At 38.9% G+C, this 13,585-nt stretch overlaps 1 protein-coding gene across 1 annotated transcript in view; it reads left to right on the top strand.

The window, feature by feature from the left end:
• The window catches only part of LOC128577361 (transmembrane 9 superfamily member 2-like), a 143,264-nt gene that overhangs the window by 123,692 nt on the left and 5,987 nt on the right, over window positions 1-13,585 (top strand). Inside the window, exon 16 of the mRNA XM_053579573.1 lies at window positions 433-604. Coding sequence (XP_053435548.1) covers window positions 433-604 — 172 coding nt within the window. The remainder of the gene's footprint in view (window positions 1-432; window positions 605-13,585) is intronic.

The following is a 13,585-nucleotide window of genomic DNA, read 5'->3' on the forward strand; positions in this document are numbered from 1 at the left end:
TCTTTTTTTTTTTTTATTTTTTATTGTTGGGGATTCATTGAGGGTACAATAAGCCAGGTTACACTGATTTGTTACTCTTTTTTTTAATACCTAGTCTGGGGCACCAATGGGCACAGCACAAGTCTGGCTAGTATATGGAAGCTGAACTGAATGCCTTCTGGGGCTGAGGTAACATAACAATAGGGCGTACACTTTAGAAGTCCAGTTCCAGAGGGCACATGTGGTATCCCTGGAAAAAAGGAGTTTACAATTTAGGACACCCCAAGCAGGACATATATATTTTATAAAACTTCTGATAAAACTTCCCTTTTACTTTTTTAAATCCATAATCATATAGAGTTTATATTGTGTTCATTGTTACTATAATAATTGCTGATCCATTTATAGTTGGAATTTCATCTGAAAAGTTATTTTTTCTACTTCTTTTTACAGGATTATCATTGGTGGTGGAGAGCCTTTTTTACCAGCAGCTTTACAACTGTTTATCTTTTTATATATTCCGTCCATTACTTCTTTACCAAACTTCAAATCACAGGCATTGCGAGCACCATTTTGTACTTTGGGTACACGATGATCATGGTGTTGATTTTTTTTCTTTTCACAGGTAACTGGGGATCACTTAGTACATTTCAGACTCTCTGAAAAGTCTTGGAGATAGCCATAATGTAATAAGCATCAGTTAACAGTTAGTGGAAGGACTAGGGAACAAAGTAATCATGTTCATTTCTATGCTTTGGGGATAAAAGATTGCAAAGCCTGGAGAACTGGAGGAACCCTATGTACTTAGCTAAAATGCTGTCCCTCATGGATGATTTTAAATAGGGATATGTTCCAAAGCACAGAAAGGGTTATGTTGTAATCACCTTTGAACAGCCTCCAAGCATAAAAATTAACTGACTTGAATAAGTTTTAAATTAGTTTTAAATTGAGTTTTAAATGTGTGGTTATATAAGCAATTATATGTGAAGGACAAGATGTATACTTGTCAGAATTACTCATTGGGGTTGTTGTGGATGCAAAGATGATGGGAACTTTTGTCTAGATTAACGCCTGAAACAGGTGAAAAAATGGCATGTTTTATAAAATGCTTCAGTTAGAGAAATAATGAAGTCAGGGAGCTTTGAGACCTTCTGAATATAAGTAAAGTAGCATTTCTGCCTGCCTCACGTCAAGTTCTGGTTTTAACTCAAGTTATACCACTTGGCTAGGTCAGATTGGAAAACTTCAGTATTTTCTCAGATTTGACCTTTTTTTGCCATGTACAGTGTGCTCCAGTATATAATGTGCACCCATGTTTTTGGCCCAAACTTTCAGGCAAAAATTATTTTGTTTAATTTTTTAATTAATTAATTTGTTTGTTTGTTTGCTTGTTTATTGAGACAGTGTCTCACTCTTGTCACCCTGGGTAGAGTGCCATGGCATTATAGCTCACAGCAACCTCTAACTCTTGGGCTCAAGGGATCTTCCTGCCTTAGCTTCCTCAGTAGCTGGGACTACAGGTGCCACCACAATCCCAGACTAGTTTATCTATATTTAGTAGAGATGGGGTCTCCTTTTGCTCAGGCTGGTCTCGAACTTCTGAGTTAGCAATCCACCCACCTCGACCTCCTCCCAGAGTGGTGGGATTATACATGTGTGCCACTGTGCTTGGCTTGTTTAATTTTTTTTTTTTTGAGGCAGAATCTCACTTGTCGCCCTCGGTAGAGTGCTGTGGCATCACAGCTCACAGCAACCTGAAACTCTTGGGCTTAAGCGATTCTCTTGCCTTAGCCTTCCAAGTAACTGGGACTACAGGTGCCTGCCACAATGCCTAGCTATTTCTTTTTTTTTTTTTGGTAGTTGTCATTGTTGTTTGGCGGGCCCTGACTGGGTTTCAACCCGCCAGCTCCAGTGTATGTGGCTGGTGCCCTAGCCGCTGAGCTAGAGGCACTGAGCCAGCCTGTTTAATTTTTGAATTCAATTTTTTATGTGTTTATATTTAGGGTTTTGTTTTTGTATTCTAAAGGAATTTTAGTATTTATTTTTAACTTTATGAGATAAGAAAGAGTTACACTTTTAATGCATAAACATAAATAAAATAATTAAAAACATTCATATGGATACAGAATTAGCATTGACCATGGATAATGCGCATCCTCTTTTCTCTCAAAAATTTGAGCAAAAGGGCAGTGCCTGTGGCTCAAAGGAGTAGGGCACTGGCCCCATATGCTGGAGGTGGTGGGTTCAAACCCTATCTCGGCCAGAAACTGAAAAAAAAATTTTTTTTGAGCAAAAATGTGTGCATTATACATGGCCAAATACAGTCACTCTCATGTTCAGCAAAGATATGAAAATTAGCAATGGAAATTTGTTAGGAATCAAGGCCTTGAGACATACGTAAACAGAGAAAACAGACATCTTGGCAGTGGCTCCTTTTACCTATATCAAATATAAAATATGTATTACCTGTATGTACTGCTGGTCTCAATTCCTCAGTAAAGAGGGGACATGCAGGCTTACTCTCATCTCTCAGCCACCAGAAGTTCTATTTACAACTGGAGACCTGAGAGCTTCTCACCATTCTGGCCTAAGCAGCCTTTTCATGTTTGTTTTCTTAACTTTTTATTGAAACACTCATATAGAAAGGCACACGCCTTTTGAGTGTACACCTTGATGAATCATCACAAAGTGAACACACCTTTGTAACTAGAAATCACATCAATAAACATGATTGGCGGCCCTAAAGGCACTGTTGGGCCTCTTTCCCTCACCTTCCACAAAGGTAACCGCTATCCTGACTTTTAACAGTGTAGATTAATTTGGCCTATTTTTGTTTTGTTTTGAGACAGAGTCTCGCCCTATCACCCAGGCTACAGTGCAGTGGTGTTGTAGTTGTAGTTTGAGCAACCTCAAACTCCTGGGTTCAAATGAGCCTCCTGCCTTGGCCTCCCAAAGTGCTAGTGTGACAGGTGTGAGCCACTGTATCAGGCTGGCCTGTTTTTGAATTATATGTCAATTTGCATACATTGCATACATATATATAGGATGTACTTTTTAATGTCTGTTTTCTCTAGGGGGTGATTTTCTTCCCTTAATATTATTTCTGGAAACTATCCACATTACTATATGTAGATGCAGTCTGTGTCCCACATACTGTTTGGTTTGGGTCCCCCTTTGACACTGCCCAGTGAGCTACTGGTTTTTGTATTTGTGTCGAGTGCATTTGGATATATGGAGCACAGTGACTTCAGATTCTGTTTTCTTCATTACCTAGCACTTTGACTGAGGTTGCTTTTTTTCTGGGAGACTTACATTACAACAGCTTCTTTCAAAACAGATGTAGTCCTGAATGGTCACACTGCCCACTACAATCTTTTTCTATTGGTTGGCTTTGCCACCTGTATTTTACCTGCTACCAGCACATCATATTGAATACTGCCTCTCAAAGGTTGATGGTGATCGCTTGCCAAACCTAATGGCCTTTTCCTAGTCCTCACCCTCCTTGGATTCTTTATTTAACATTACTCAGCATCTGTTTTGTGAAATTCTCTCAAGACCATTTGCATCATTCTCCTTGTACCACTCTGTGCCTTCTCTTGTTTTCTTTCTTCTTCCTGTCAGGAAATTATAGTTCTATTAGCATTTCAATCCTTCCTTCCTTTTTTTTTTTTTTTTTTTGTAGAGACAGAGTCTCACTTATTGCCTTCAGTAGAGTGCCACGATGTCACACAGCTCACAGCAACCTCCAGCTCCTGGGCTTAGGTGATTCCTTTGCCTCAGCCTCCCAAGTAGTTGGGACTATAGGCACCCGCCAAAATGCCTGGCTATTTTTTTATTGCAGTTTGGCTGGGGCCAGGTTTGAACCTGCCACCCTTGGTATATGAGGCCAGCACTCTTCCTGCTGAGCCACAGGTGCCACCGTTTTTTTTTTTTTTTTTTTTTGAGACAAAATCTCAGTCTGCCACCCTGGGGAGAGTGCCGTGGCATCACAGCTCACAGCAACATCAAACTCTTGGGCTTTGAGCAATACTCTTGCCTCATCCTCCTGAGTAGCTGGGACTACAGGCATGTGCCACTATACCTGGCTAGCTTTTCTATTTTTAGTAGAGAGAGGGTCTTGCTCAGGCTAGTCTTGAACTCCTGCCTCTGTCTCCCAGATGGCTAGGATTATAGGCGTGAGCCACTGCACTGGACACTCCTTCCTTTCTACACTCTCCTTTGTAGAGCTCATTCAGTCCCATGGCTTCACTTAGCTCCTCAGTGCTGACTGCTCCTCAACGTGTCTGTCCAGATGCATTATGAACATTCGCGTGTCTCATTGGTACTGCAGACTCACCATGCCCCCCATATGAAGTTGGAACTTCCTTTTCTCCAAACTGTCTCATCTTAATTTCTCTCTTTGACCATCATCACTAAGCACTGATCTCCTTGGCTTATTTTGAGGAAATTCTTAACATAGCCTGTCTGTGATTTACAGCTAATTAAACATGACTTTATTCTTCATAGGAAGTTTCTTTCTGCTGTCTATGCCTCTCTTTTTCTACTCCCACAGTCTTAGTCTAGGCTTTTATTCCCTTTTGCCTGTATCACTCCAATAACCTCCTATGTGGTTTGCCAGACTCTAGTCTAGCCCTGCTACTTGAGCTGGAGTGTAGTGGTGTCATCATAGCTCCCTGAAACTTCGAACTCCTGGGCACAAGCGATCCTCCTGCCTCAGCCTCCTGAGTAGCTGGCAAGGCACGAGCCATCCATGCCTGGCTAAATTTTCTATCTTTGGTAGAGATGGGGTCTTAACATGGTTGCTCAGGCTGCTCTCAAAATCCTGGCCTCCAGCAATGCTCCTGTTTCAGCCTCCCAAAGTGTTAGGGGCATAGGTGTGAGCCACTATGCCCAGCCATTTCTTTCCTAGCTCACTCTACACACTACCTTCTTCCAGATGAACTTCTTTCTTTTCTTATTATAATAGTGCATTTTTTTTATTGTTGAGGATTCATTGAGGGTACAAAGAACCAGGTTACACTGCTTGCATTTGTTAGGTAAGATCCCTTTTATAATGATGTCCTGCCCCCCAGAGATGTGTCACACACTGTGACCCCCAATCCCCTCCCTCCTTTTTCTCTCTCCACTCTCCCATTCTCCTAGACCCCACCATGTACTAGCATCAATTGTTCTCACATCAGAATTGAGTACATTGGATTCTTTTTTTTTTTTTTTTGAGACAATCTCACTATGTCTCCCTCAGTAGAGTGCTGAGGCGTCACAGCTCACAGCAACCTCAAACTCTTGGGCTTAAGTGATTCTCCTGCCTCAGCCTCCCGAGTAACTGGGACTACAAGCTCCTGCCACAGTGCCCGGCTATTTTTTTTGGTTGCAATTGTCATTGGTGTTTAGCAGACCTGGGCCGGTTCGAACCCGCCACCTTTGGTGTATGTGGCTGGCATCGTACTCACTGAGCTACAGGTGCTGAGCCAAGTACATCAGATTCCTGCTTCTTCATTCTTGTGATGCTTTACTAAGAAGAATGTGTTTCAACTCCATCCAGGTTAAATGAAAGATGTAAAGTCATCATCTATTTTAGTGTTACAGTAGTGCATTTTGTTCCAAGATTAATGTTAACATTAATGTTAATTAATGTTAAGGTCAACACATATTTCCAGAATGCTTACACTGTACCAGATACTGTGTTAAGTGCTGGGGACACATCAGTGAAGAAGACAGATAAGGTCCTCTGTTTTTATGAACTTTATATTCTAGTGGAAGGGAGCCATATTAAAAAACAGTTATGGGTTTGATGAACTTTGTGAAAGGAGTGATGTTGAAGAGGAGGTGGATGGTCAATCTTCTGAGTTCTGAAATGGTAAGGAGTTTGGTATCTTCAAGGAACACAGAGAAGTCCAGGATGGCAAAAAAAGGAAGGTGGCACTAGGTGGCAATAGTAATACTAGAAAGATAAGGTACGGTGAGATCTTAGGAAAGTCTTGTAAATTACATTAAGGAATTTAGGTTTTGCCAGGCACAGTGGCTCATGCCTGTAATCCTAGAACCCTGGGAGGCCCAGGGATTGATTGAGCTCAGGAGTTCGAGACCAGCCTGAGCAAAAGTGAAATCTGGGAGTTCCAGCTACTTGGGAGGCTGAGGTAAGAGGATTGATTGAGCCCTAGAGTTTGCATTTCTGTGAGCTATGGTGACCTATGACACTCTACCCAGGGCAACAGAGTGAGACTCTGTCTCAAATGGAAAAAAAAAAAAAAAAAAGAAAGAAAAGAAAAGGAATTTAGAGTTTATTGTGGGAAGTTTAGGGTTTAAACAGGCTGATAATGTCATTCTTCTTAAGTGAAATAAGCCAGGAACAGAACATTAAACACCCCATGTTCTCATTAATATGTGGAAGCTAAAGCCAAGTTGATCTCATAGAAGTAACAAATAGAACAGAGGATACCAGAGGCTGGGAAGGGTAGGAGGATAGGGGGAGATAGGGAGAGATTTATTAAAGGATACAAAGTTACAGCTTTATGGGAGGAATAAATTCTAGTGTGTTCCACCTTAGCATGACTATACAGCACGAACAAATAGTAAATGTTTGAGATGATGGATATACTAATTACTCTGATCTGATCACTACACATGATTGTATGTATTGAAACATCACTATCTGCCCCATATGTACATTTATTAGGTGTCAATTAAAATATTCAAAATAAATAACAATGAAAAATAAAATTGTACTTAGGAAAATATATAGAGTTAAAACATTTTATTATTAAAAATAAAGAAAAATATTGAATGTAAAAAAATAGGGTAGTATATGATAGGCAAGTAATAAATAAATATTTTTTATAAATAAATAATTATTCATTAATTATTGCTTAGTAACCATAATTATAAAAAAATGAAATAGAGTTGAGTAAATCTAAATCACTGTTCAGCCACTTACCCTAATTTTCTTTTTTAAATTTCGGGTTAATACGAGAGTACATACGATTAGGTTATATTATTTGCATTTGTAAGGTAAAGTCCAAAGTCTGAGTGCTTCATCCAGGAAGTGCATCATATCCACCTACATTGTATCTGATAGATGGAAACTTACCCAACACCCCCTTCTTGAATTTATTGTATTTTTTTCTCCTGTGGGCTCGTAGCTATTGATCTACTATTTTCAAATGAGTACAGAGTGTATGGGATGCTTGCTTTTCCATTCTTGAGATACTTTACTTAGGAAAATGTTCTCCAAATCCATTTAGGTAAATACAGAAGATGCAAAATCTCCATCTTTTTTATGGTTGAATAGTATTCTATGGTGTACATATGCCACAGTTTATTAATCCATTCATGGGTTGAAGGGCACTTGGATTGTTTCCATATCTTTGCAACTGTGAATTAAGCTGCTATAAATATTTCAGTGCAAATGTCTTTATGGTAAAAAGATTGTTTTTTCTTCTGGGTTGATACCTAGTAGTAGTGGGATTGCAGGATCAAATAGGAGGTCTACTTTTAGTTCTTTGAGGATTCTTCACACTTCTTTCGAAAAAGGCTGTATTAGTTTGCAGTCCCATCAACAGTGCGTCAGTGTACCCCTCTCTCCACATACACACCAGCACCTGCAGTTTTGGGGCCTTGTGATGTGGGCTAATCTTGCTTGTGTTAGGTGATATCTCAAAGAGGTTTTGATTTGCATTTCTCTTATCATTAGGGATGATGAGCATTTTTTTTCACATGTTTGTTTTGCCTTCAATTCATATGGAACCGGAAAAAAATTGTTTGTTTTTGTTCTGTTTTTTGTAGAGACAGAGTCTCACTTTATGGCCCTCGGGTAGAGTGCCATGGCATCACACAGCTCGCAGCAACCTCCAACTCCTGGGCTTAGGTGAATCTCTTGCCTCAGCCTCCCGAGTAGCTGGGACTACAGGCGCCCGCCACAACGCCCGGCTATTTTTTTGTTGCAGTTTGGCTGGGGCCGGTTATGAACCCGCCACACTTGGTATATGGGGCCGGCGCCCTACCCACTGAGCTATAGGCGCCGCTTGGAAAAAATTGTTTTTAATAGCGTCATCCTTCCTTCTCTGTCAAAGTCTAAAGTCATTTTAGTATTTGGGGTCCTTCTGTGGTCTTACTCTGCTACTCTTCTAAGCTTCTCAAAGCTGAACCCCTTGCTAAGTTCAGGCTTGTCTCCTCTTGAGTTTTGAGCATGTCTCCCCAAGTCAAGTGGGATCTCTATGTATTTATTTATTTATTTTGAGACGGAGCCTCACTTTTTGCCACTGGTAGAGTGCTTTGGTGTCATAGCTCACAGCAACCTCTAACTCTTGGGCTCAAGCAATTCTCTTGCCTTAGCCTCCTGAGTAGCTGGGACTACAGGTGCCTGCCATAATGCCCAGCTATCAAGTGGGATCTTCTCGAGAATAGAGACTTAGTCTTACAGCTATTTTGTATTTGTTAGAGTACTAAGCATCATGGTATCATGTTTCCATATGTGTTTTAAAATGAAATAATAAGTATGAGAAAACTCCAAAGTAAATTCTGGTTACTATTCACATCATAAAAAATTAGTAAAATTATTAAGTATGTTTTTGACACCTGTTTTCTAGAGATGTTGTTTAAGAAGCCCTAGCTTCTTGCAGACTCTTAATGGCATCTCTTTACATTTTATCATTATATTTGAGGCTCACAGCAGGAAGCAATACTTATTTACCTACTTCTATGTAGTTTCACTTGGGTGAAAGACGTTCTTAATTAAATAATTATCCTTGAGAATACAGGTGTCCACAAAAGTACTTATTAATTGCTGATTACCCTTTATTGCTGTAGACAAATGTTTCTGAGAATGTTTTAAAATGAAAATTTTAAAGTTAGCAATATCCACTTGTAAAACATGCTGAGGAGTTTCACACTTATTCATACTTAATTTAGAATGATTATGCATTCATCATAAAACTCTTCCTTGTATTGGTTGCCACATTCCCCTTTGGTGCTTGAATTCATCCATGGCATCACAGCAGAAGTATAGGATTTTACGACTGTTACCTTTCAATATCAAGTAGTATGACTGTAGGAAGACTATTTATTTACCAAGTATTTTTTCTATGTTGCCACATTTTCTTCATATCATTTTTATGGCTGCTTAATCCATTGAGTAGATTACTTTTCTGAACTGATTCTTCACTGTTGCATTTGTGTTTTGCCTTATTTTGGATTATTTCCTGAAGATAATCCGTGCGGTGGGATGACAGGGTCAAAAACCATGAATTTTTTGATGGCTCTTCGTGCATTTCTGCCATCATCAGTGTATACTGGTTTTACTAAGGTCTTGACTGGCATTATTATTTTTAAAAATAAACAAAAAGAGCAGTTTTCGTTTTTGTTTATACAGTATATCTAAAGTGGCACCCTATTGTTTTCTTCCTCTCACTTTTGGAGCCAAGGGAAGTGATGTGCATTGCAGCTGGTGTTTCTGTACCCAATTTTCATTTGGCAGGAAACTTAGAGATGTGTAATGATGAGTTGAAATAGGACTCAGTGGACAAGGAGGGGGAAGATAAACCACAATATACCAAGAAAGGGTAACAGGAGTGAAATCTTGTATGTTTATACATAAAGGTAAGTACATTTCAGTTAAGGTTGGATGACTTTCCCAAACTCCCAACTAGTTTGATAGCTGCTTAAACTATTTTTTTAAAAAGTAAGTCTGTGCATGACCAAGTATTAATTCTATGCTATGATGTCTTCTTATTTGATTGCTTTATTCAGATCTCTAAGGGATGCTCGTGGTTAGCAGACTTACAGATACTTGATCTTTTTTGTTGTTCTCATCTCTACACATCCACACCAGTATCTGCCGCTTTGAAACTTTGTGATGTGGGCCATTTTCACTGGGGTTAGGTGATATCTCAGGGTAGTTTTGATTTGCATTTCCCTGATGATTAGGAACGATGAGCATTTTTTCATGTGTTTGTTAACCATTTGTCTGTCTTCTTTATAGAAGATTCTATTCATGTCTCTTGCCCAGTAATGGATGGGATTGTTGGGTCTTTTTTATTGTTGAAGGATACTTGATCTTGATTGGAGGTCGGTTAATGAAATTTTATTTGCATCATGTTTTGTTTTAGATGTCAACAAATGAACCAAAGTCTTAAGAAAATTTACTGAAATGTATTTTTATATTGACACAATGGATGTAAGATCACAATAACCAATTAAGATCTAACACTTGAGTTTCCTTGTCTTAAATTCTAAAATGCTGTCTTGTATTATAATAATAGAGTTCTTAGCTTGATATAAACTTTGGCTGCCATTGCTCTTAGGTGGTAAATTAAATATCTTTTTTCCCACAGGAATATCTTTTTATTACTATAATCACAAAATCATAATTTCTGTATAGGAATATATAAGTGAACATTAATCAATGCATTGATAATTCACTTCACAATGAGAGTAAACATACTTCAGAACATATTGTAAAGAAAAACGTATAATTTTCTGGCCATGCAGTGCACTTTTTAGTGCAAGCATTTAAGACACGTAAATTAAGTATTTTATATGATGAGAAATTTTACAAAGAAGTGGCCAACTCTTAGAGAATATATTGTAAATATTTTGTGATTTTATAAATAAAGATAAATTTAGCTACAATTTCCTATTTTCCCTATGTATGGCTATTTTATGGGTGACTTTTGGGAATACTGTGCATTTTAGGCAAGTAGTTAAAAATGTTTGCATTTGCTACAGTATGTTATTTTAGAGCAGTAATTCTCAACCGGGGTGATTTCGCTCCCCTCCCCAGGGACTATTTCACAATAACCAAAGACTTTGATTGTCACGACTAGGAGGATACTAATGACTTCTAGTGGGGAAAGGTCAGGGATGCTGCTAAACATCTTACAGTGTGTTGGACAGCTTCCCTAACAAAGAATTATCTGGCTCAAAATGTCATCAATGCCACTACTCTTTAGAAACCTTGGTCCAGAGTGAACTACTTTTGAACCTCACATTTACTTGGAAGTTAATGCTATTTTCAAAATACAGTTGTGATCATTTCAAGAGATTATGTTTAGAATCTGAGACTCTCAACCACCGATTCCTGGGTGGTGATTTAAGCCAGTGTGATACAAAGAGCTTTTAAGACCAGAAGAACTATCAGTTAAATGCAGAGTGCTTTCTGTTGGTTTTCTCACTGCGTGTCTGTGCTTTGAATATATTTTTATTCATTAAAAGAAGCTAATGAAGTTCAGTGTATTTTGAGAGTCTGCTTTGCAGTATTTTATCACTAAATTAAAGTGAAGAATCCATGTTCTCACACAGAGCAAGATGAAATATAGTATACCAAAGGAAATGTCCAATTGTCTTAACACACAAATATTAGCAATAATGGGCCTTTTGTATTTTATTATGCCAAGTTGTTGCTGGGTCTACCTTATTAAATACTCAATTGTAAAGACTGAAAGATTAAAAAGAGATAAAGATGTATTAATGCTTATCATTAACTAATCAATAAGTATTTATTAAGCTGCTTCTGTGGGCTTGGCAGTGTACTAATTGGAAACATTAAGATATAACACTATTTGTTCTTTATTGAACTGATGATGTGCCAGCTACTTGCATAAGTTTATCTCTCTTAATTTTCACAATTGCCTTGAGATGTAGGTCACGTTATTCCTTCTGCATGGATGAGGAAACTGAGGCCCAGATAGACTAAGTGATTTATTCAAGGTCAGTCAGCTAGTAAGGGGTGGAGCCATGATTCATTCAAACTCAGGTTGGTCTGACTCCATTGCTCATTTTTTTTTTTTTAATACAACTCTCTATGTCCTTTAAGAAAGAGGCACTTTTGGCCGGGTGCAGTGGCTCACGCCTGTACTCCTAGCACTGTGGGAGGCTGAGGTGGGTGGATTGCTTGAAGTCAGAAGTTAAAGACCAGCCTGAGCAAGAGGGAGACCCTCATCTCTAATAAAAATAGAAAAAGTAGCCAGGCACTGTGGTAGGCACCTATAGTCCTAAATATCTGAGGCAGGAGGATCACTTGAGCCCAAGAGTTTGAAGTTGTTGTGAGCTCTGATGACACTATGGCACTTTGCCCAGAGTGATGGAGTGAGACTGTCTCACCAAAATAAAAGAAAAAAGCACTTTCTTTGAGCTGGAGCCAAATTAACCAAAGGATGCCTATGGAATCTGCTCTATAGTCTTCTGTTTGACCAAGTGGACTGCTCTTAATTGGGGGAACTAACAGTAATGCATGTACAACAATGTCATTGTCATGTCACTCTCAGGGATATATGATGACAATACAATATTTCTAGTCTTTCTCATGCCCCTTCAACTCTTCTTTAAAAAAAAAATAGAAGCCCATCTTTCCTGTTTTTCTACATTTTTTTTTTTTTTTTAGGATAGAAGGGGTCAAGGGTAGTGTGACCTCTAGAATAATTCCATCACCTCTTTATTTCTAGCTTATTTTTATCCTGCTTACAGTTATGGACCACAGAAAGTGCTAGGTTCTGTAGGGGACGGGATATAGTGGTCTCTTTTCTCCAGGAGATCAATCTCTGGGTTCTTTTATTTTTCTCAGTACAAGTAGTTTTAGACCTAAGTCTGGGCCTTAACATGGTCATTATTCTTCTAGCTTTTAGCATCATACAGAAATATTTCAAAGGAGAGGAAATATTGCAGAAGCTGCATTTTTATGTGTTTGTTTGTTTGTTTGTTTGTTTATTTGTTTATTTTCTTAAGATACAGGGCCAGTCTCTGTTGCCTAGGCTGGAAAGCAGTGGTGCAATCATAATTTACTATAGCTTTGCAGCCTTGAACTCATGGGCTCAAGCAATCCTCCCACCTGAACCTCTCTAGTAGCTGGGACTACAGCCATGTACCAAAACACTCGGATATATATTTTTTTATTATTAAAGATGGAGTGTCATTGAGTTGCCTAGGATGGTCTCAAATTTCTGGGCTCAAATGATCCTCCCACTTCAGCCTCCCAAGTGGCTTTGACTATAAGTGTGAGCCACCACTCTTGGCTGGTATTCTTGTATTTTGCATTTTACATTCTCTGGTTATCTAATTTCTGAGTTGGTCCTCCACTCCCCCCTGTAGTTTTCCTGTCCATTTGGTGCTTATTCTTTGAGGTCTTTCTGTGCAAAGCTGTTCTTGGTCACCTCAGTCCATATTGATATCTCCATCCTAGAACAATCAGGGGTAGGAGTGGCTTTGAGTCCCAGCTTATTGTGCTGGTTATTGGCTGTGTGTTGTCCAGCAAGTCACTTTACCTCCCCGAGCCTGTTTCCTTATAGAAAGGGGAGAATAATAGTACTTGACTCAGAAAATTCAGCTCACTGTCATTGCACATGTGAAGCCTGTAACCCAGAAGCAGACATATAAGTATTTACTGACTAACAGCAGTCATCATCATCATCATCACCATCATCATCAAGTTCTTCAGGAAATGAAAGTTTGGTTATCTCATTTTCTGGCTTATGTATTTTTACTGGTTCCTAGTTGCTTCCATGGTCAATCTAAACTCCTTACCTTGGCATATGTTTTCTGGCCCACATCTACTCATGCAGTCTTTTCTCCTCTATGCTCTCTTTACTACTCTTAATTCTCTGTCTCATACCCTTAA

This window comes from Nycticebus coucang, chromosome X (assembly GCF_027406575.1).
Source record: "Nycticebus coucang isolate mNycCou1 chromosome X, mNycCou1.pri, whole genome shotgun sequence".
Lineage (NCBI taxonomy): Eukaryota > Metazoa > Chordata > Mammalia > Primates > Lorisidae > Nycticebus > Nycticebus coucang.